The sequence below is a fragment of the Phyllobates terribilis genome, unplaced genomic scaffold, assembly GCF_046119375.1.
Source record: "Phyllobates terribilis strain yellow unplaced genomic scaffold, ASM4611937v1 Scaffold_3__8_contigs__length_932513732, whole genome shotgun sequence".
Taxonomy (NCBI): Eukaryota; Metazoa; Chordata; class Amphibia; order Anura; family Dendrobatidae; genus Phyllobates; species Phyllobates terribilis.
The window spans coordinates 376,031,648-376,055,692 of NW_027362763.1; the positions used below are offsets into that span (position 1 = coordinate 376,031,648).

General features: G+C 41.3%; 1 protein-coding gene across 1 annotated transcript in view; it reads left to right on the plus strand.

The window, feature by feature from the left end:
- LRRC1 (leucine rich repeat containing 1) overlaps positions 1-24,045 on the plus strand; it is a 196,218-nt gene that overhangs the window by 42,508 nt on the left and 129,665 nt on the right. Inside the window, exon 2 of the mRNA XM_073675417.1 lies at positions 21,729-21,846. Within this exon, the coding sequence (XP_073531518.1) occupies positions 21,729-21,846 (118 nt within the window). The remainder of the gene's footprint in view (positions 1-21,728; positions 21,847-24,045) is intronic.

Below are 24,045 nucleotides of genomic sequence, written 5' to 3' on the forward strand. Positions count from 1 at the left end.
AAGTTAAATGTTCATTTTTTTCTTGCACATTCCAAAAATTCCTGTGAAGCACCTGAAGGGTTAATAAAGTTCTTGAATGTGGTTTTGAGCATCTTGAGGGGTGCCGTTTTTAGAATGGTGTCACTTTAGGGTATTTTCTGTCATAAAGACCTCTCAAAGTGACTTCAAATGTGATGTGGTCCCTAAAAAAAAATGGTTTTGTAAATTTTGTTGGAAAAGTGAGAAATCGCTGGTCAACTTTTACCCCTTATAGCTCCCTAATAAAAAAAAAAAAATGTGGTTCCAAAATTGTGCTGATATAAAGTAGACATGTGGGAAATGTTATTTATTAACTCTTTTGTGTGACATATCTCTCTGATTTAAGGGCATAAAAATTAAAGTTTAGAAAATTGCAAAATTTTCAAAACTTTTGCCAAATTTTCATTTTTTTCACAAACACAAGTGATATCGAAGAAATTTTACCACAATTATGAAGTACAATATGTCATGAAAAAACAATCTCAGAATCAGGGGGATCCGTTGAAGCGTTCCAGAGTAATTACCTCAAAGTGACAGTGGTCAGAATTGTAAAAATTGGCCTGGTCATTAACGTGCAAACCACCTTGGGTTGTAAAGGGGTTAATAATTATTTATATCACACCATTGATTCCATGGTGCTGTACATGAGAAGGGGTTACATAGAGAATACATATCACTAACAGCCACTGTACTCGGCTTTTCAGCTCCACTTGCGATAGGTTGCAGTGCCAAACATCGTCTGATGGTCAACAGTCGGCTCAGTTTCTAGAAAACAAATACCTTTTCTAATTCTGGCAACACATTTAATAATGTATTTTAGAATAGTAATTTAAATGGTTTAGTCACATGACTCAATTACAGCATTATTTTTTCATCTATATGAAAGCGACAATTTTAAGCCCTACTATGGGTCTATTGAACCAAACTAACCACATCATAGGAATTTAGTTTCCGTCATGAAACCCACCGTCGAGCTAAGAAATTACCGTAAGTTGCAATATGGACAAGAAAATACATTTTGTAGTGCATTTCTGCACATCTATTCTTTTGTAATTGGTAATTTTTGACTGATTTATATTGATAAAAAAAGAGGTAATTGAGAGCGAAGAGCAATACTGACAAATAATTACTAGCCGGTAATTGGAATTTCCAGACCCAGGACAGCACCATGGAGATAGAGGTCAACCCCCAAAGATTGGAAACCTACGGCTTGAAATGGCAGAACCTCTCTACACTTCAGTGGTGGTTTACAGGGCATGAGAGGTATTCAGTTTAGTTAGTTTAATAGACTTGTAGATATATACATGTTTGGCAATATAGATATACTCTTGTATATTTACCACCATTTCCTGCACGCACACACATACATACATACATATATATATATATATATATATATATATATATATATATATATATATATATATATATATATATATATATATATATATATATATATATAATTTATATTGCACACGCCCTTCAAAAAAATAATGGGAACACTCAAAAAAACACATCCTAGATCGGAATGAATGAAATATTCTCATTGAATACTTTGTTCTGTACAAAGTTGAATGTGCTGACAACAAAATCACATGAAAATCAAATGTATTAACCAATGGAGGCCTGGATTTGTAGCCACCCCCAAAATTAAAGTGGAAAAACACACTACAGGCTGATCCAACTTTGATATAATGTCCTTAAAACAAGTCAAAATGAGGCTCAGTATTGTGTGTGGCCTCCACGTGCCTGTATGACCTCCCTACAACACCTGGGCATGCTCCTGATGAGGTTGTGAATGGTCTCCTGTGGGATCTCCTCCCAGACCTGGACTAAAGCATCCGCCAACTCCTGGACAGTCTGTGGGGCAACGTGACGTCGGTGGATGGAGCGAGACATGATGTCCCAGATGTGCTCAATCAGATTCAGGTCTGGGGAACGGGCGGGCCAGTCCATAGCTTCAATGGCTTCATCTTGCAGGAACTGCTGACACACTCCAGCCACATGAGGTCTGGCATTGTCCTGCATTAGGAGGAACCCAGGGCCAACCGCACCAGCATATGGTCTCACAAGGGGTCTGAGGATCTCATCTCGGTACCTAATGGCAGTCAAGCTACCCCTGGCGAGCACATGGAGGGCTGTGCGGCCCTCTAAAGAAATGCCACCCCACACCATTACTGTCCCACTGCCAAACCGGTCATGCTGAAGGATGTTGCAGGCAACAGATCACTCTCCACGTTGTCTCCAGACTCACGTCTGTCGCATGTGCTCAGTGTGAACCTGCTTTCATCTGTGAAGAGTGCAGGGCTCCAGTGGTGACTTTGCCAATCCTAGTGTTCTGTGGCAAATGGCAAGCGTCCAGCACGGTGTTGGGCTGTTAGCACAACCCCCATCTGTGGACACTCGGGCCCTCATGGAGTCGGTTTCTAACCGTTTGTGCAGACAAATGCACATTTGTGGCCTGCTGGAGGTCATTTTGTCGCTCTCTGGCAGTGCTCCTCCTGTTCCTCCTTGCACAAAGGCCGAGTTAGCGGTCCTGCTGCTGGGTTGTTGCCCTCCTACCACCTCCTCCACGTCTCCTGGTGTGCTGGCCTCTCTCCTGGTAGCTTCTCCATCCTCTGGACACTACGCTGACAGACACAGCAAACCTTGCCACAGCTCGCATTGATGTGCCATCCTGGATGAGCTGCAGTACCTGAGCAACTTCTGTGGGTTGTAGAGTCCGTCTCATGCTACCACGAGTGTGAAAGCACACCCAATATTCAAGTGACCAAAACATCAGCCAGAAAGCATTGGTACTGAGATGTGGTCTGTGGTCCCCACCTGCAGAACCACTCCTTTATTGAGGGTGTCTTGATAATTGCCAATAATTTCCATCTATTGTCTATTCCATGTGCACAACAGCATGTGAAATTGATTGTCAATCAGTGTTGCTTCCTAAGTGGACAGTTTGATTTCACAGAAGTTTGATTTACTTGGCGTTATATTGTGGTGTTTCCTTTATTTTTGTGTTCCCTTTATTTTTTTGAGCAGTGTGTATGTATGTATGTATGTATGTATGCATGTATAGACTAATGATATTTAGATATATAGATAGATATATAATCACAGACCAAAAGTTTGGACACACCTTCTCATGTAAAGATTTTTCTGTATTTTCATGACTATGAAAATTGTACATTCACACTGAAGGCATCAAAACTATGAATTAACACATGTGGAATTATATACTTAACAAAAAAGTGTTTTGAGATTATTGCAGAATGAATGTAGTACGATGTCTTGGGACCTATGAAAAACTGCAGCCACTTTAGGGAGGAATGCTGGGTCAGGTCTAATCATGACTCTTATCTGGAAGGAAACTTGTAAAGGGTCAGTTTGTTGATTGGGCCTGCAACTCTCCAATCCTTCTGGCCGAGTTAAGGGCTACTAAACGGACATTTTTAATGGTTAGTATCCTGATTGGGCAATCTGATAATAATGGTTCAAATGGGGCTCTGGTCAAGGCCTTCAGGACTAGGTTGAGGTCCCAAGGGGGGTTCGTAGCTGAGGCAGTATACTGGACCGATCCACTGCTTTAATAAACCTTACTATCAAATGGTGATCTGCTATTTTACAATTAAAGTCTAGATCCCAGCCCTGGGATTCTCTTTAAGGGTATTCACTTTAAGACCCATTTCCAACCCCTTTGTGTAGGAATTCCAGCATGACTGACCAGGGAATCGGGTTATTTTTAAAGGGATTTAACCCTGAAAAATGTAGGATATTTGTCCACATATTAAATAAATATAAATATTAGTAGTGATCTTCTTCATAGAATTCATTAGGGTAGTGATAAAGTTTTTTTGAGAATCCCTTGGCTGCTAAAAGCTCCTGCTCAAATGTCACGCTGTCTGATGTAGACTCTAAACGTTGGGATGGAAGATTGGCCCTTATGAAAGCAGTTATAGGACTTCTGGAAAGACCTATGGGTCCCCCACTGTCTTCAGGTGTAGCCATGTGAATCAAGTCCTTCTGAGCCAGAAAGTCGCAATTCGTATTGCCTCTACCTGGTCTGTCCGAATCTTCCTAAACACTATTAAGGTTAGTGAGATGGGAGGCAAGGCATAGACTAACCCCCTGGGCCACTTTTGGAGGAGGGCATCCACCCCATGGGGGAATTCCCTTGGGGTGTAAGGAAAAAAAAGTTCAAATTTTTTTTGTTGGTTTGGTTTGCAAACAGGTCTATTAACTTTTCCCCCATCTGCGAGTAATTTAGTTTAGAGACCACTCGTCTTGGTTTATTTGGAGACGGCTGAGTTAGTCTGCTACTAAGTTTTCTTTCCCTTATTAGGTAACTCTGATGACCGAAAGTTTCCTTCGGCTAAGGCTATTATGTCTCTAGCCTCTGCCAGGACCTTCTACCCCTTTGCTTGTTCATGTACTGCCGTCCTGTTGTTTGACAGCACTTTTACGTGGTGTCCCCTTAATCCTGATAGTTCCTAGTAGAGCTAGTTTTATTGCCGCTAGTTCTTTCATGTTTGAAGATTAATATTCCAGATTTGGCAGCCATCTACCTTGAAGAAACTTCCCCTATGTGTGGGCCCCCCATCTGAAAGGCCTTGCATCTGTAGTGATGAATTTTGGGGTTTTTATTTCACATGGGACCCCTCAGGAGAGGTTATTTTTGTAGAGCTGTGTTAGTCTTGAGATGATAATCCTTCCATCCAGGTTGCCTTTGATTTCTTCTCCTTTGTTCAATATTTCCCACTGAAGTCTCTGGAAGTGGATTCGAGCCCAAGTCACTGCAGGAATACAAGATATTAAGGTTCCTAGCAGGGCTGTAGAGTTTGCGTTGGAGCCCATTTTGGTGGAATCGGAGTTGGTATAAAATGGACCGACTCCATCTCCTAAAATATATAATAAATTGGGTACAGTAGTTCAATGCGGTTTGTGGGGAATAGTTTTTTCAAAAGAATTTTGTAAAGTTATGAAATGTCCTATAAATGTCTGTCCTAGTCCTGATCTAAGGGTCTAGACTTTTAGCTGAGATGAATCTGTGCTACAGTAAATTTATCACTTCAACATGAGCCGTGTATGGGGGAGTCGGAGTCAGAGTTGGAGTCGGTGTCATGGAAATTGAGGAGTTGGAGTTGGAGTTTTGGCTTACCAATTCCACACCCCTGACTGCCCAGTCGGTTGAACAGGAAATTTTCACCATTATTACCAGGGACATATAAGTTTGGAATGGATGGACGTAGAAGAATAACTGTTCTAGAATCAATGTAACAGCACAAATTAGAACAGGAACTCCGTTTAAATAAAAAAAATAAAAATCCAGTGACAGGTCCTATTTATGCAAAATTGTGTCTATTCACATTAATTCGCATAAAATTACTGATTTTGCCTTCATAGACGGATTATAAGGGTGCGTAGTTTGAAATAAAGACAACGGCCTCCCATCTTGCCTAAATAAACGAACTGGACAAGTTTCTGCTTCGATATCTGTGGGGGGTTTGTCAGGGAAAGAGACATTGTGAAAATGCACATAAATTCTGCTCATTAAATGCATAACTGTCGACACCTTAAGGCACTAAAAGTTACCCACAATTTGAAAGTTTGAATTTTTTCATTTACTATCCAGCTGTTTTCAGTAAATTAAATTGGTTCTTTCCCTCCTTTCTATAAAGGAAGTTGTTTCTTCTTTCTGTGTAACTCCTTGGGAAGCACAGCGAGGCCATTACCAGCGTAACTGTAGAGGAACTCGCCTTACATTATTGTAACTCAAGTAAAAAGCTTCTTGGGCCTAATGGCTGACCTAATTGTGCCTACTTTTAGGTGTTGGCTGCACTATTTAGTAACAGAACTGCTACCATAAGCACTATGGTCCGATGTCATTTTATTTTACATGGTGAGATTTTGATCTTTTTAAAGCCACATTGTAGGAAGTGTTAAAGGGGTTGTCCAGTTTACAACAACAAGTCTGCAGACTTGTGAATCCTCACAACGCGCTGTCCAGGTTCTTCGGTGTCAGCGCCTGGAACGGCAGTCACGTGATCGCAACGCAAGTACAGGTGCATCTCACTAAATTAGAATATCATCAAAAAGTTAATTTATTTCAGTTCTTCAATACAAAAAGTGAAACTCATATATTATATAGAGTCATTACAAACAGAGTGATCTATTTCAAGTGTTTATTTCTGTTAGTGTTGATGATTATGGCTTACAGCCAATGAAAACACAAAAGTCATTATCTCAGTAAATTAGAATACTTTATAACACCAGCTTGAAAAATGTTTTTAAAATCCGAAATGTTGGCCTACTGAAATGTGTGTTCAGTAAATGCACTCAATACTTGACCGGGGCTCCTTTTGCATCAATTACTGCATCAATGCGGCGTGGCATGGAGGCGATCAGCCTGTGGCACTGCTGAGGTGTTATGGAAGCCCAGGTTGCTTTGATAGCAGCCTTCAGCTCGTCTGCATTGTTGGGTCTGGTGTCTCTCATCTTCCTCTTGACAATACCCCATAGATTCTCTTTTGGGGTTAAGATCAGGCGAGTTTGCTGACCAATCAAGCACAGTGATACTGTTGTTTTTAAACCAGGTATTGGTACTTTTGGCAGTGTGGACAGGGGCCAAGTCCTGCTGGAGAATAAAATTTCCATCTCCAAAAAGCTTGTCAGCAGAGGGAAGCATGAAGTGCTCTAAAATTTCCTGGTAGACGGTTGCTGTATTTCGGCTGCTTTGGTCTTGATGAAACCCAGTGGACCTACACCAGCTGATGACATGGCTCCCCAAACCATCACTGACTGTGGAAACTTCACACTAGACCTCAAACAGCTTGGATTGTGGCCTTTCCACTCTCCAGACTCTGGGACCTTGATTTCCAAATGAAAATTGGAACTCTGGGACCTTGTGGAGTGTGTCAATGACTGCCTTCTGGACATCTGTCAAGTCAGCAGTCTTCCCCATGATTGTGGAGCCTACTGAAACGGACTATGGGACCTTTTTAAACGCTTAGGAAGGCTTTGCAGGTGTTTTTTGTTAATTATATTAATTTATGGAGATAATGACTTTTGTGTTATTGGCTGTAATCCATAATCATCAACATTAACAGAAATAAACACTTGAAATAGATCACTCTGTTTTTAATGACTCTATGTAATATATTAGTTTCACTTTTTGTATTGAAGAACTGAAATAAATTTACTTTTTGATGATATTCTAATTTAGTGAGATGCACCTGTATGTGATACGCATACTTCAGGACAGAATCAGATTAGACTGTTTCCAGTTTCATGTGATATACTTGAGTGCGCCGGATAAAGTCTAGTCTGATTGTGGTCAGGAGTATGCATATCGCATCACAGTTCCCGGCACTGACACTGGAGAATCCTCACAGCATGCAGTGCGTGTGCAGAGAGGATTCACAAGTCTGCAGACTTATTATTTTAGATCAGACAACCTCTTTTAAGTTTGTGGGGAAATGTTTAAAACGGATGGAACGTAACACTGAAGTGCAAAGTGATCTTCATCTGTGTTTAACTGATGTAATGTTAAGAGTCAATGAATAATTAAGTTCAGACTGTCTACCTGCTTCAGTGGGGAAAAAAAGTTGCAACTAGGATAACACCTGACAAAAAAAATCAGTCCCTTTCTCTTGGGTGGTGACACTCTCATGGATGTGTGAATGTAGCCTTAAGGTCCGCCACAGGCTTCATTACTATGCATGAGCGAAGGTTCACCACTTAAAAACCTTAATTGTATTCCTATAGTGTTCCAGGTTGAATGTACTGGTATAAAAACTTTTCTTGCTATATGCCAGTATATTATGTTTGTTTTTTCTTTTTACTCATTTAATTTTTTTTTTAACAAAAACTATACATATCTCTGTCTGATAAAGGATAAAAAATTGCAGTTATGTTCATTACCTGCTTCCTGCCGTGGCTAGTTTTCAGTCTTGCACATCTTTTTCTCATTTTCTTCTTTCGTCACCACACCTGTATAGGTGGGCTTGCATTTTTCTGTACTTTTACTGCACTATGTACTGGAAAGCGTGGAAACTGTAACTGCAGTGTAACGGCAAAAAAAGTCATTATTTTTGGGGTTTTCTTCAGGATCCTTAAGGTCTGTACAGTTGTGTGACACAGGTATCCCAAACTTGCAGATTTATTTTTTTGTTAGAGAAAAAAAAATATTAAAAAATTTGTAGAAAAAAAGTCACCAAGATGGCAAAGTGGCAGAATCATGGAAATAACCAAAATGATAGACATTCAGTGGCGTACCGCCAATGGCAGCAGGCCACGCAACTGCTGTGGGGCCCATGAGCTGGGGGGCCCAATACGAGCGCCCGCACCTGGCCCCTCCTCTGACCGCCATCGCGAGCAATGATGATGGAGGCAGGATCGCCAGCTTACGCTTCCTCCCCCATTATTCTTCCTCGGCATCTGATGTCTTAGCGCAGCGGGTAAGTTGACAGCATTAGAGCACGCCCATTGTGCTGATGTGTGGCGCTTCACACCACACACTCAGGAGACCGAAGCATCAGGTGAAACAATGATAGTTTTTTTTTTTTTCCCCAACCAGTGACTGGTGGCTATGATAGAGTATGGAGGACCATGGGGAGTGCATTATATTTTAAGGAGGACCATGGGGAGTGCATTATATTTTAAGGAGGACCATGGGGAGTGCATTATATTTTATGGAGGACCATGGGGAGTGCATTATATTTTAAGGAGGACCATGGGGAGTGCATTATATTTTAAGGAGGACCATGGGGAGTGCATTATATTTTATGGAGGACCATGGGGAGTGCATTATGTTTTATGGAGGACCATGGGGAGTGCATTATGTTTTATGGAGGACCATGGGGAGTGCATTATATTTTATGGAGGACCATGGGGAGTGCATTATATTTTATGGAGGACCATGGGGAGTGCATTATATTTTATGGAGGACCATGGGGAGTGCATTATATTTTATGGAGGACCATGGGGAGTGCATTATATTCTATTCTATTATACAGTGTGAAGGTTTGTGTGGGGGCAATTATATTGTATCCTCCATACTAGTGCGGGCCATTATACAGTATGGAGAGGTGTGGGGCAATTATACTGTATGTAGGCCCATTGTACTGCATGGAGGGCTGTGTGGGAGTTACAGTTGGGGGATCATACGGTGTTAGGGTCACCATACTTTGCCTTGGTAGTTGAGGTGGGATACAGTAGGGTCATTATGCTGTGCATGTGGAGGCTAATGTGGAGGAATGCACTGGGGGGGTATCATACTGTGTTTGGCGGGCAGAGTATACTCACACTTTATGGAGGCAGTGAAAGAGGAATCTAAGACTTCAGCAGGAGTAAAATAAATTTGTAAAGGCTGCAAAGTTGTGAGATCTGCTCTTTTGTAACATCCCTCCTCAACAAATATTTACTTTTTTTTTTTGATGGGGAGGGGGCCCAGTTAGAACTTCTATGTGGCCCCATGATTTCTATGTATGCCCTTGTAGACATGTAAAATGATATGCAAATAATAACAAAGAAAAACATTTTTCAAAACCTCTCGATTTTATTCAGTATGGAGCGTGAATGACACGCGGGCATACACACACTGTCACACCTTAGGATGCTGTTAATGAGGTTAATAATGGTTATCTGAGAAATGTTCTGCCACGATGAATGCACTTGGGCACCCAAATCAGAAAGATGATGGTAGCTCTTTGCAATTGCCAACAAATGACGTCCCTGATGTGAATGCTGAAAGCCAACTCCTGAGAAGCTGCAGACAGATGTAGCATGTTTAGGCCATACTGCCTGCTCACAGTTGCACGAGTAACATGCGGCCTTGCATTGTTGTCATAAAACTGCTCCTTTGAAGTTTTGGAAAAATGGATGTACCACTGGTTAGTGTACCTAGAATGAAGACTAAAGGGGTCTGGCTACCATACATTGTCAATCCATACCAAAATCCCGGAAGCAAGACTGGTGTGACTTTCCTTTTGTGAATGTCTCTTTATTGCATAGCACACATGGCCTCTGGGTGGAGATTGGAGACTAGAATAGAGGACTATCTTCTCCATCGATGAGTTTTATGTCTTGGATGCAATGATAGCCGAAGCTTGGTCTGAAGACATGTGAGCAGCGCCAAGAAGAGAAGTGTTCATGAGGGAACATCACACCATTCCTACTCCCGTTATTATGGTGTGGTCTGGAATAATGTTCTGTATCCAGACCCCTCCAGTCTTCATTACAGGTACACTAACAGCTCAGTATTTTATTCATTTGGTTGTGGAACCAGAGGTACGGCCATTTCTCCCAAGTGTCCAATAAGCGGTTTACAACACCACAACATTGCTTATGAGCTGCATTCGTGGCCTAAATGTGTTATGGGTTGTAGTGATTCGAGATTTGTCTCCCATTGAGCACATCTGGGACATTATTGGTCTCCAATTGGAAAGGGAGCTGCCAGCAGCAGATCTTGATGATTTTCGCTCCCAAGTGCATACAACATGGCAGAACATTTATGACCTCAATGATGGCATGCCAACACGTGCAAATGCGTGTTTTTGTTGCTCGTGGTGCTATTACTCTGAAAATTGTACATTTTTTTAAATTTTTTTATTTGAAATTCCCCATGCTGCAGAAGCGATGAAAAAGATTGAAAACACCAAAACACTTTATGGTGTGTAAAATCTGTGATGAATTTATTGCATCTTCTCAGAGTATCTACATGTGCAGTATGAGCAGCCATTTACACTCTGGAAGAAGAGCGCTGGTTGTATAAATCATGAGAATGGTCTCACAGGTCTCCGAGCTCATAATCTCCGTTCTGTAAATGACCTTCATAAAACAATAGCATTGAGGCTGTAGCTTTCTGTCCCTTCTAAAAATCTGTCTGTGCTTTTTTTATTTTTTGTTTATTTTGCTCTATAATGACAAACTACAAATGGATTTCAGCTAGTCAACAAAACTTGGATGCGAGCTAGTATTCTCTACTTCTGTGTTTTAATTTCCCTATAGACATTAGTCAGATATGGAGAAGGTTTAACCAAGTTGTATTATATGCCCAAACACATGAGTTTTGTCTGCAGATTCTGGTGATTTTAATGGACTTAAAATCTAATGGCTACAGTAGGATGACCTTATCAGTCGCAAATGAATGGCCAAATGGTGATCTCGCTCATGTCCTGGCTACTTGACACTATTATGGCCTAAATTACTTATGTGTTAATAAGATAAAGCTTTAGTAGCCAGGCTATTGGGGCTGCACAGCCTCTCGCTCTGCTACTGGTGTCTAAGTTGACCTGTTGGTAAGATATAATAAAGGGGGATGGATGGGTGCAAGGTTTTTGACAAACAGAGCTATTGTAAAGCAGGGGTATTTGACCGGTGTGACAGTCGATTATTTATTTATGGCGGTCATGCTGTATCTGACTGCTGCATCTATGGTTGACATACAGGTGCATCTCACTAAATTAGAATATCATTTAAAAGTTAATTTATTTCAGTTCTTCAATACAAAAAGTGAAACTCATATATTATATAGAGTCATTACAAACAGTGATCTATTTCAAGTGTTTATTTCTGTTAATGTTGATGATTATGGCTTACAGCCAATGAAAACACAAAAGTCATTATCTCAGTAAATTAGAATACTTTATAACAGCTTGAAAATGATTTTAAAATCCGAAATGTTGGCTTACTGAAATGTATGTTCAGTAAATGCACTCAATACTTGACCGGGGCTCCTTTTGCATCAATTACTGCATCAATGCGGCGTGGCATGGAGGCGATCAGCCTGTGGCACTGCTGAGGTGTTATGGAAGCCCAGGTTGCTTTGATAGCTGCCTTCAGCTCATCTGCATTGTTGGGTCTGGTGTCTCATCTTCCTCTTGACAATACCACATAGATTCTCTATGGGGTTAATGTCAGGCGAGTTTTCTGGCCAATCAAGCACAGTGATACTGTTGTTTGTAAACCAGGTGCTGGTACTTTTGGCAGTGTAGACATGTGCCAAGTCCTACTGGAGAATGAAGTTTCCATCTCCAAAAAGCTTGTCGGCAGAGGGAAGCATGAAGTGCTCTAAAATTTCCTGGTAGACATCTGTGCTGACTTTGGTCTTGATAAAACACAGTGGATCTACACCAGCAGATGACTTGGCTCCCCAAACCATCACTGATTGTGGAAACTTCACACTAGACCTTAAGCAGCTTGGATTGTGGCCTCTCCACTCTTCCTCCAGACTCTGGGACCTTGATTTCCAAATGAAAATTGGAACTCTGGGACCTTGTGGAGTGTGTCAATGACTGCCTTCTGGACATCTGTCAAGTCAGCAGTCTTTTCCATGATTGTGGAGCCTACTGAAACAGACTAAGGGACCTTTTTAAACGCTTAGGAAGCCTTTGCAGGTGGTGTTTGTTAATTATTGTAATTTACTGAGATAATGACTTTTGTGTTTTCATTGGCTGTAAACCATAATCATCAACATTAACAGAAATAAACACTTGAAATAGATCACTGTTTGTAATGACTCTATATAATATGCGTTTCACTTTTTGTATTGAACTGAAATAAATTAACTTTTTGATGATATTCTAATTTGGTGAGATACACCACCTGTACATATAGAGACATCTGTACCTAGTGCAGGCTACTTTTGGGATGGTCCCCCTGTTATCTGCTTCCTTCATATATTTATTTTGTGGATATGCCGTGTTTCTGAGATGGGAAGATCTCTTTAGTATTCAGATATACAGAAGATTAAAGCGATACATATAGGTCAGTTGGCCAGTAGTTGTCTGATGTAAGTCCCCTGTTCAATGCTCTGCCATCTTGGAAGCCTAGTAAGAAGTTCCTTTTATGTTATCCTCCACATAATCTGCAGAAGTTGCTCATAAGTTAACCTTCAAATGCCTTATCTGGAATGGGCAAGGTATAAATCTCTCTTAAAGGGAGGCGGTCAGCAGAATTTGCACCCCCAAAACTATTCATATGCGCATGTAGCTCTTTCAAAGATATGCTTTCAATTCCATGGGATCTAAGGGGTAAGGTCCCTCTTTGTGGAGAGTGACATGCCAGGTCTGGCATGCCAGTAGGAGGAGACTTAAAACGCTTTGCATGCTCCTCTGAGAAATTAAATATGCAAATTCTCTCTTCAGAGAAGAAGAGGACTTTACCTCTTGTGTCACCTATTGGAAGTGGCAATCCTACAAGTCATTATTGACTTTTTAAATGAGCCTTGAGATATGACTTTGGATAAAAGCCAAATCAGAATCTCAATTTGTAGACACTATTTTTCGGAATATTGCCCCTCATCAGTACAAAGTATGATATTTGATTTGGCTGGGTGAGAGGCTAAGACTGGGCTCTAAGGGATAAGGTTTCACCTTGTTGAGTGACATGCCAGGTTGGCCACTCCCTTCCTCCATTACTGAGAAATCCGCATTTGAATTGATAGGCCAGTGTGCCTGTAGATCTGAATCCCATGTCACTCCAGCTTTTTTCCCCATTTAGCGCTGCCTCATTTTGCTTGACGGACTGCTCCTTTCCCTGAAGTCATACAGCATAGAGGCCATTAGTCAAGTAGGAGGAGGCGCTGGGTGGGGTATAGTTCTGGAATGACCACAAAGCTTTGGATTTACAGCCTCATTTGCATATACATTCAAATGCAGATTTCTCCACAACAGAGGAACAAGCTAGCCATGTAAAGGTATTGCTGGAAGTTATAAATGGAGTTATGAATTAGATCATTGGCATACCAGCAGAGCCCCCCTATGTGAGCATGTAATTGAACCTAGCTATCCCCAGGTGGATCAAGAATTGTGTGTATATAGATTAATTAGCAAATGGTTGTCAATTCTAGATAACCCACAGTACAGCAGATGTTTCCCACATGCTTCCTTGCTAGCATCAAGGTGCTACCAAATGTAAGAAAAGGGCCTTAGAAGCCCCCGACACTGACTGTGCAGCTGCAGGGAGCCAAATGACCCCATGAAAAACAATATTTTGATATCTTTTAATTTGAGTTTGGCACAATCCAAGTATACAGTGGCATGGAAAAGTTTGGGCACACCTGGTCGAAATTACAGTTATTGGGAACAGTTAAGCAAGTTGAAGATGAAATGATCTCTAAAAGTTCGAGAGTATGTATGTTTTTTTTTGTTTGTTTTTCTCCTTGATAAGTGAAAATGGAGAAGTAGGTCCGTCTATAACTTTGTGGCTAGCTAGAAAAGTTTTTTTCAAACTATAATTATGTATGTGGCCCTTTACTTTGAGAGCTGCTTTTTAGTGATGCAGTTGGTGATTTGGTAATTGCCTTACAGCATTGTATCCGGCTACAGAAAACATTTGGTCTGATGCCAGCTCTACAGAGATTCAATGCTATAAATGTCTGACTGCCAAGATCTGAAAGGTGGTAATGGATTTCCTAAAGAATGGACTTAGTGAGGCTAGCACGACTGACCATAGTAGTGTTCATACAGCCTGTCCTAGAGGAACAGAAGGCAGAATCCGAAATGATGTTTTGTTTTTCAGCTGGATAGATTGTTTTTCCAGAGGCTTCTCTGCTGAATGACAATCCTATAAACTGCGGCTTGCTTTGTAGGATGAGTAAGCTGGTGCTGATCCAGATTTAGAGCCATTGTTTCATGACGGTTGTATATAACAGTTTTCAGATATTTGGACACAATTTGTCTACTGCTGTGTGATGTTACATATACTGCGCATCCAAATCCAATGGAGTCCTACTGATACGACTATGACCGGTATTTCCACATCTGAAGCTCACACCTTTGCTGACTGCTTTTTTTTTTTTCGCTTGTTTTCATCCAGTAAACTGTCTTTTTTAGTATAGTTGGTACATTCATGCAGAGACTTGTTGTTGCAGATGACATTGCCTATTCTTAAATCACTATAGCAGGAGAGCAGCATTAGCCATCTACAAGATAACTATCAGTCACCTGCAGAGAGAGATTTCACACAATTGTGCTGAATTTCTTTCTCCGGAGATCCCAAATGGCAAATGAAATATTAAAATTTACGAAGTGTAACTTGGCACTTGCAGGTTTTTATGCCTCTGAATAGCTGCTCAGTAACCCCCTAAGGAAAGTGTTGTGGCTACTATTAGCTGTTGGCAGACTGCATTAACCATAGTAATAAAATATTAAAGCGAACCTGTCATCTGGATTTTGCTATCTAAAATACAGGCAGTGTCAGGTTGGCGCCGTTCCTCTGATTAAAATGATTGGGTTGAAGAAATTTGCCTTGTGGTTGTTTAATCTGTATTTGCAGTTTTCAGTTAGAGATGCTCGTGCTTCAGGGCGGCCTGTGGGCAGGACTTTTCTTGGTGCTCTGTTCTCATATTCAGCCTTATGGGCTAAAATGACCGGTCAGTGATCAGTCAGTGACCTGCCTCCTATTTTCAAATACAGTGCTTGCGCAGTTCATATTGTGGTCTTCGAAAAAAACAAAACAAAAAAAACTACAGCAAAATGGTGCTGGCGGACACGCATTCGCTGTAGCATCTGTCTCTTGCTTAAAATTGGTGGTAGATCACTGAAGGTTGAGTGACCTGTCATTTTAGCCCATAAGGATGAATATGAGAACAAAGCACCAAGAAAAGACCCGCCCCGAAGCACGAGCATATAATTAACTGTTTCTTAATCTGTATTTGCAATTTTCAATCTCAAGACCTATTTCATCACCCCAGGTATCATTTAAATCAGTGTAACAGTGCCAACCTGACACTGCATGTAGTTTACTTAGCAAAATCCTGATGACAGGTTTCCTTTAAAATTCTTCACATGAGAATAACTTTAGTTACTGATATTTGAAAGACAATTCTTTAATTTCATTTTTTTTAAACAGCAGGCCAAGATCACATTGGATAATGCAATTGTTTCGCTTTAGCTGGCGCCACCTCAAGTACTTCTTGGCCCTAATTGGTGAAATGGCTACATATATAGTTTTAGCCTGAGGTACAGCCTTGACTGTTAAGCACGCGCTGATGTCCCTACCACTTGAAGAACATGGTGATTGCTAACCTTTAGAACATAATCTTTCTAAGGGTTCAGGTCAGCCGACCCTATAACAGTGCTCAGACTGGCGGGCGGCTCTCCTGACCTGAGTGCTACAGCTGCATACAAATACATGTTGTCACACTCTGGTCAGGAGAGCCGCCGGCCAGTCTGAGCATTGCTATACCGTCGTCTCACTGCGCCCTTTAAAAGTTGTGCTTTTTTATGTGTGGTCTGATGAATACTTCACCAATAACCCCATTGGTCAGAGCTAATTGGCCTGCTGGAGGTCATTTTGCGGGGCGCTCCTCCTTGCACAAAGGCAGAGGTAGTGGTCCTGCTGCTGGGTTGTTGCCCTCCTACGGCTCCCTCCACGTCTCCTGGTGTACTGGCCTGTCTCCTGGTAGCGCCTACAGCCTCTGGACACTACGCTGACAGACACAGCAAACCTTCTTGCCACAGATCGCATTGATGTGCCATCCTGGAGCAGATCCCATAGGAGACTATTCGCAACCTCATCAGGAGCATGCCCAGGTGTTGTAGGGAGGTCATACAGGCACGTGGAGGCCACACACAATACTAAGCCTCATTTTGACTTGTTTTAAGGATATTACATCAAAGTTGGATCAGCCTGTAGTGTGTTTTTCCATTTTAATTTTAGGGGTGACTCCAAATCCAGGCCTCCATTGGTTAATAAATTTGATTTCCATTGATGATTTTTGTGTGATTTTATTGTCAGCACATTCAACTTTGTACAGAACAAAGTATTCAATGAGAATATTTCATTCATTCACATCTAGGATGTGTTATTTGAGTGTTCCCTTTATTTCTTTTGAGCAGTGTATATACTGGGGGGGGGGGTGTGTGAAATCCTGCTGACAGATCCCCTTTAATAACCAAATCAGATATAGAAGTTTAGTGTTTGTTACTTGCTAGAACTGTCTCTCGTATTCGTACAGGGTCAGATCAGATTCTCTTTCTGCGTGAGTGTCAGTCAAATGGAATCCTACTACTAGGGAACATTCTCCAGCTCCATTCAATACACTTGTGACTTGTACAGGACTGCACAATTATTTTTCAGCACAAAGAGCCTTCTCATTCATGTACAAGTATAGTCTGCCAGACAGCAAGCACACAGTGGATATAAACCGTAATAGGAAAAATGCTCCTTCTGGGGTTTTAAAATCCGTGAAATAATAATAAAACCATGAGATTAGCTGTATGTATTATCTAATATTCTTGGCTGTATTTTGTGAAAACTTAAACTGGTGTTCCGTAAATCCAACCCTGCACTGTGCATTGGTGTCCACAGTCTGGGGCTATGGGATTGCCCAGTCATTATTAGCTCTCCATTCAAGTGTACTGTATGGCTGTAAGGGTAATGTATTGGGCAGACTGCATCTTCTGTGTTGTCATTAGGAGCATTAGCGCCAGGGCTGTGGCGTTAGTATAAAATGGAACGACTCAGACTCCTAAAATATATAATATTGGGTTTATTAGTACAATGCAGGATGTGCTGTAAATGTTTTTTTTTTTTAACCATTTGGGAAAGTTATGAAATGTCCTATAAATGTCTGTTCTGTTCCTGATCTAAGGATTTAGGCTTTTAGTTGAGATGAATCTGTGCTGCACTTTATGTACACGCTCAGTAGTGAGGCAGTGCTGCACTTTATGTACACGCTCAGTAGTGAGGCAGTGCTGCACTTTATGTACACGCTCAGCAGTGAGGCAGTGCTGCACTTTATGTACACGCTCAGCAGTGAGGCAGTGCTGCACTTTATCTACACGCTCAGTAGTGAGGCAGTGCTGCACTTTATGTACACGCTCAGCAGTGAGGCAGGGCTGCACTTTATGTACACGCTCAGCAGTGAGGCAGTGCTGCACTTTATGTACACGCTCAGTAGTGAGGCAGGGCTGCACTTTATGTACACGCTCAGTAGTGAGGCAGTGCTGCACTTTATGTACACGCTCAGTAGTGAGGCAGTGCTGCACTTTATGTACACGCTCAGTAGTGAGGCAGTGCTGCACTTTATGTACACGCTCAGTAGTGATGCAGTGCTGCACTTTATGTACACGCTCAGCAGTGAGGCAGTGCTGCACTTTATGTACACGCTCAGCAGTGAGGCAGTGCTGCACTTTATGTACACGCTCAGTAGTGAGGCAGTGCTGCACTTTATGTACACGCTCAGTAGTGAGGCAGTGCTGCACTTTATGTACACGCTCTGTAGTGAGGCAGTGCTGCACTTTATGTACACGCTCAGTAGTGAGGCAGTGCTGCACTTTATGTACACGCTCAGCAGTGAGGCAGTGCTGCACTTTATGTACACGCTCAGTAGTGAGGCAGTGCTGCACTTTATGTACACGCTCAGTAGTGAGGCAGTGCTGCACTTTATGTACACGCTCAGTAGTGAGGCAGTGCTGTGGAGTTGGGATAATTGAGGAGTCGGAGGTTTGGCTTAGCGCTAATGCATTTGATTTTGTATGGGATATGCTTTGTTAAATTTGGCAAATTTTGCATTTTATTTTTTGGCATATGGCAGTTAGTTGAGTTGCCTCTTTAACCGCAGCCATACTCTACCAAACAGCCTTTGCTTGGCCACTTATTTGAAGCCTTCGGTAGTGGTATGTTTTCTTGTAGCCTCAGTCTGGACACGGCACAATCATCATTCTCTTTATTTCATACAGATGTTGAGTAACGCAGCTAAGGGCTGTAGAAACCTTCTGGATATGAATCAGTCTGCCCTGATCTTGGTCCATAGACGTGCCAGCTCCTGGGTTTACATCACTGTCAGTGCCGGGTCATGAGCAGAGGCATACGTAGAGGCGAGGGCCTGGCCTTAGTGCAGAGAGTGGAGCGGACTGATGTGACGAGCATAGGCCTCAGCGCTGATGTTGGCTGTCAGATTGCTGCGGATGTAAAAGTTTATGAATTCTTTCTGGCTCAGCTTTTATTTAATTTCCAAAGCGTTATTGTTAAATCCACAGAGACCCAATGTAATACACATTACCCCTTTATTACTGCAAATCACTTTTATGGAAATCTCACTCCCACATTCCAGTAAAATATTCTTGTTGCTGCATTTTAAGACCTTTTTTGGTAAATTCATTATTTTGTTTTATGCATCTTCTTTGGCAGACTGCTCTGCTTTTTGTACTGTATGTAATAGAGTACACAAATGCATCTGACATAAACAGTGCATTAAATGATGTTAGTGGCGTTTGTCCAGTAACTATCCACAGGACAGGTGATAACTTGTTGATCAGTGCAGTTCTGACCATTGGGACCTGCATTGATTGCAGAGTAATGGACTCTCATCCCCACCAGGATGGAGGGCAGTGCGCATGCTCAACAGGTGCTCCATCTATTCTCTGTGGGGCTGTGGAGTGCTGTGCTCAGCATTTCTGGCCGCCCTAAAGAGTATGGAGCGGTGGTTAGGTATCTGACTTGCCACACAATTTGTAACAAAGACAAAAGTATCCCAATCTGCCGGACAGTGTGGGTCCCAGCGGTGGGACACCAACCAATTAGCAAGCTATCACTATCCTAAGGACAGGTGATAACTGGTTATAACTGGACAACCCCTTTAATGACTCTAATCAAGTGACTAAAATTGGTAATGTGCTGTATGAATTCATAAAAGGAAAAAAACCTCCCCATGCCTCTGTATGAAAATGTCCAATGTATCATTAGAAAATGTGTTCACTTTTTTTTTATTTTTTTTTATGGATCATACAATATCTTATCCTGGTGTGTTTTAGATGGAATAATAGCCTAAATAACTGTTCCCAATCATAGCACAATATAAATCTACCCACCAAACTACACATGAGAAAATGCTCTTGTCACACACCTTTTATGCATACTGTAGAATTATCAATCTGCAGCACATCCATGTGTGTAATCAGCAGATGTGCTGCCGACAATATGAAAATTTATGAGGCGTTATAGGGAATCTGTCACCAGGTTTTTACTACCCCATCAGAGAACAGCATGATGTAAGGGCAGTGTCGCTTACTGGGCTGCTTGCTGTCATTTTGATAAAATCACTATTTTATCTGCTGCAGATCTACTAGTTCTCTCTGAATTTTGATCTCCATATAACCACTGATTGACTGCTTTCTGCCCATGTACATTGTACACAGAAAGCTGCCAATCAGTGGTGTGGACAGAGTTATACACAGCTCATGATGAATATGGAGGGTACTGACATCAAGTTTAATAGAAAACTGATTTTATCAAAACTAAAGCAGCCCTGTAAGTGATACATTGCTGAAATCTGGGTCTGTCTCTTCATTATGCTGCTCTCAGATTAGGTGGCAAAAATCTGGTGACAAATTCCTTTTAAGTATGAATGAATGACCATACAAACAAACAAACAAAAAACTAAAAATTGCAACATAAACTAATTGTTGAAGTAATTTTATATGATATGTAAAAGGCCCTTGGTACAGCAGGATAGTCACGCTATACATACAGAAAAGCTCATTCATAGATCTCCTGGGTCATGAGTGTATTCAATCTCCTCTCGTCCACCAAGCCTGACAGCTGCAGCTTGTACTGAGCAGTGTGATTTCACAGCAGTGAGGAGGGACACTGAAGAGCTGTCAATGAGGCTAGGTGGGCGGAGATTGAAGATTTGTGTAGGAATGGATGTATGAAAATGTATGTCTAGGTAAATACATCGTCCTTATCTGGTCTAAGAGATAGAGATGTGTATTGTGAAATTTGGTGGCAGATCTGCCTTGGAGAGGAGCATTCGCTGGATGTTTTTGCACGTCCTCCAATTGCCGCTGTTTTCAGTAATTCTGGAAGCGTTTTTTTTTTCTACCCCTCAATTCCAAAGTTATGGCCCCTGGTAATATAGGGGCAAATTTTCGAGGTGAAAATGTAACCGTCCACACACTGTTGAAGGGCAAATTTGCACAAATATACTTTGGAACGTAGGGGCACAGTAAAAAAAGAAAATCTGTTCTAAAATGAGTGGAGCAGCTGCAATTGGAGGAGGTAGTCAGATAAGTAAAAAAAAAGCCCATAGAAAGGTTTAAGTAACATTGTTGCAGGCGCGGTACTGATCACAGCAGTGTTATGTTGCCGCTGTTGTGCCTCCGTGTACTTTTGAGACGTGTGTGTTTTTCCCTGGGCTGTATGCAGTAATTACATGGAGGAGGACAGGAGCCACATTCTTCACTGAATGAGAACAGCCATTGAGTAAACAGGAGTTTGGATCCGTCCTGCGTGAATGGGCTGTTCCTTACAGTATATCTTGAAGGTGAAACTTCTCAAGGTGCTTAGTGTGAAGAGGACACTGCTTTACAGAATGAGGGCAAGGCCAAGTTCACACTACCTGTTTCACAGTCTGTAAACACATTGCAATGCCTGGTCTTAATTTACAGCCATATATGTATATATGTAAGTTTTGGTCGAGAGACCCACCGTCAGTTAAAGCACTGCGGTCCAGATACAGACCATGGAAATATGTTAGTGACACCCTGGCCTTAGGATCAGGATTAGTGTCACTGATGATGATGTCCTTGTAGCTTCTGCTTCTATGGCAGAACCTTCTTATGAAGGTCACACGTTCTTCTAAGAAATTAAGATTCTCATCATCTGTTAAATTTCTCGCTGAAACATATTTACTATCCCTTTAATTTTAGGGCTGAATTGGAAATGAGTGACTATATTAAGTTGACATTTAATAAATGTTTTTTGTCTTTCAGCAATTTTTCCAACTTGTGAAGTTAAGAAAACTTGGTCTTAGCGATAATGAAATTCAGCGCCTTCCTCCGGAGATAGCAAACTTTATGCAGCTGGTAGAACTTGATGTGTCTCGTAATGGTACGTTGAAAATTCTCATGAACTTTTACACATTTTTATGCTTTATTTTATTCATTCAGTATAATATAAGGTGCAAGAAAAAGATGGGTCATGACTCATGATAGATTTCCTTAATCCCAACAATTGGGGTGTCCAACCCCATAAATATCATGATTTATTATTTTTTTTTACTATGGTGTACTACTACTAATTTCTGTTACTCAACCCCGGTGATGATGGTGACAGCATTCTATGTGCTTGCTGCAGCCAGTCGCTGACCTGGATGCTGGTATTTGTGTCACCTGGATTTGGCTGCAGAAGTCAGACATGCCACATCATCACTAGAGCCCAGTATACAGACTGGTGTACCTCAAAACCCTTCAGGGGGTAATCCAGATGTAGTGCCTGGATGCCTGGAACTGCTGTGTTGAGAGCCATGTTGCAGAGGATCTGGGTGATGACCGCTGTCACCTTTTGTTCAGGTTCCCATCCTCCCAGTGAGTGATGTCTGTGTAAAGTGATGGTCTTTCCTTTCTGTATTATGGTGTTTATGCAGTGAAGTGGTTTTTCACGTTCTTGTTTTAAGTACTTTTACTTTGTGACTCATGCTGGAGAGTAAAAAATGTGCATGGTTATAAATCACTAAGCGCTCTACTTCCATTTATTAGGTGATGAGTAAGACACATGCCCCAGTTCACGGACTATAAAACAGCACTATTGTTACAAATGTGTGCTCAATATTTGCAAAAAACACCTTTCGACAGATTCTTTTTAATGCCATGTAATCTGGGAGCAGAGACCCTGATTCCAGCAAGGTGTCGCTTACTGGACTGCTTACTACAGTTTTAAGAGTTCCCGTTTTCTCTGCTGTACATGTAGCAGTGCTATAAATGCTGAGCTGTGTATAACTGCCCACACCACTGATTTGGCAGCTTCCTGTGTATTCTGTACATTGTCAGCAAGCTGCCAATCCATGGTGGGGACTGGGTTACACAGATTAGCCTGACTGCCATGATCTCTTGCTGATAAAACACTGATTGTATTGAAATTACAGCAAGCTGCTGAGCAAGTGACACATCCTTTGAATCAGGTTCTCTGCCTCTATATTATGCTGCCATCAGATTACATAGCAAAACCTGCTGATGGACATTGCCTTCAAATGGAATCCATCTTTACAAAGGTTTTTTTTTTTTATGCATAATAAGTAATTTTAAAATGGGTGCCAATTGTGTACATTATCTGTGCAGACTGTGGTTAGACTATATTATGCATAAATATACTTATAAAGTGGGTGCATCACAATACATGGATATGGCAATGATAAGATTCTAAAACCTCTCACCCTCCACAATATACAGTGGATATAAAGTCTACACACTCCAATTAAAATGCCAGGTCTTTGTCATGTAAAAAACAGAAGCATACCATTTCCGAAACTTTTTCACCTTTAATGTCACCCATAATCTGTACAATTTTATTGTAAAATAAACTAAAATCCATTTGGGTGGAAAAAGCAAAATAAAGAACTAAAAGAATGTTTCATAAATATGCACACCCTTATAGTACTATACATTTTTGAGGTACCCTTTTGAGTTTGACAGTATGCAGATTTTGTATAGGAGTCTATCAGCATATTACATTTAGAGTTGGCAATCTTTGCCCACTCTTCCTTGCAGTAGCACTCCAAATCTGTCAAAATGATCTGCATCTCCTGTGTACAGCGCCCTCTTCAGGCCATCCCCCAGATTTTCAATTGAATTCATGTCTGGGCTCTGGCTGAACCATTCCAAAACTTTGATCTTTTGGCGAAGCAATTTTTTTGTTGATTTTCAGGTATGCTTAAGGGCGTTATGTTAAAAGATGAAATTAATCTTCAGTTTTTTAGCAGAGGCCTGAAGGTTTTGTTTAAAATGAACTTTTAGTTGTAACTGCTCATAATTCCCTCCACGTTGAGTAAAGCCTCTTCACTGTGGGTATGCTGTTCTTCTGGTGATGCACAGTGATGTCTTTTTGGCAAACATACCTTTGGAATTATGGCCAAAAAGTTTAACCTTGGTCTCATCAAACCATAAGATGTTTTCCCAAATGCTTTTGGTATAATGTGTTTACCATCCTCCCCACCTCATAGGCTAGATATATGAAAAATACGGAAAATTGTTGTGACACGGAATATACAATAAGCAGTAGCCAGAAGCTCATGCATGTACTTTGATGTTGCTG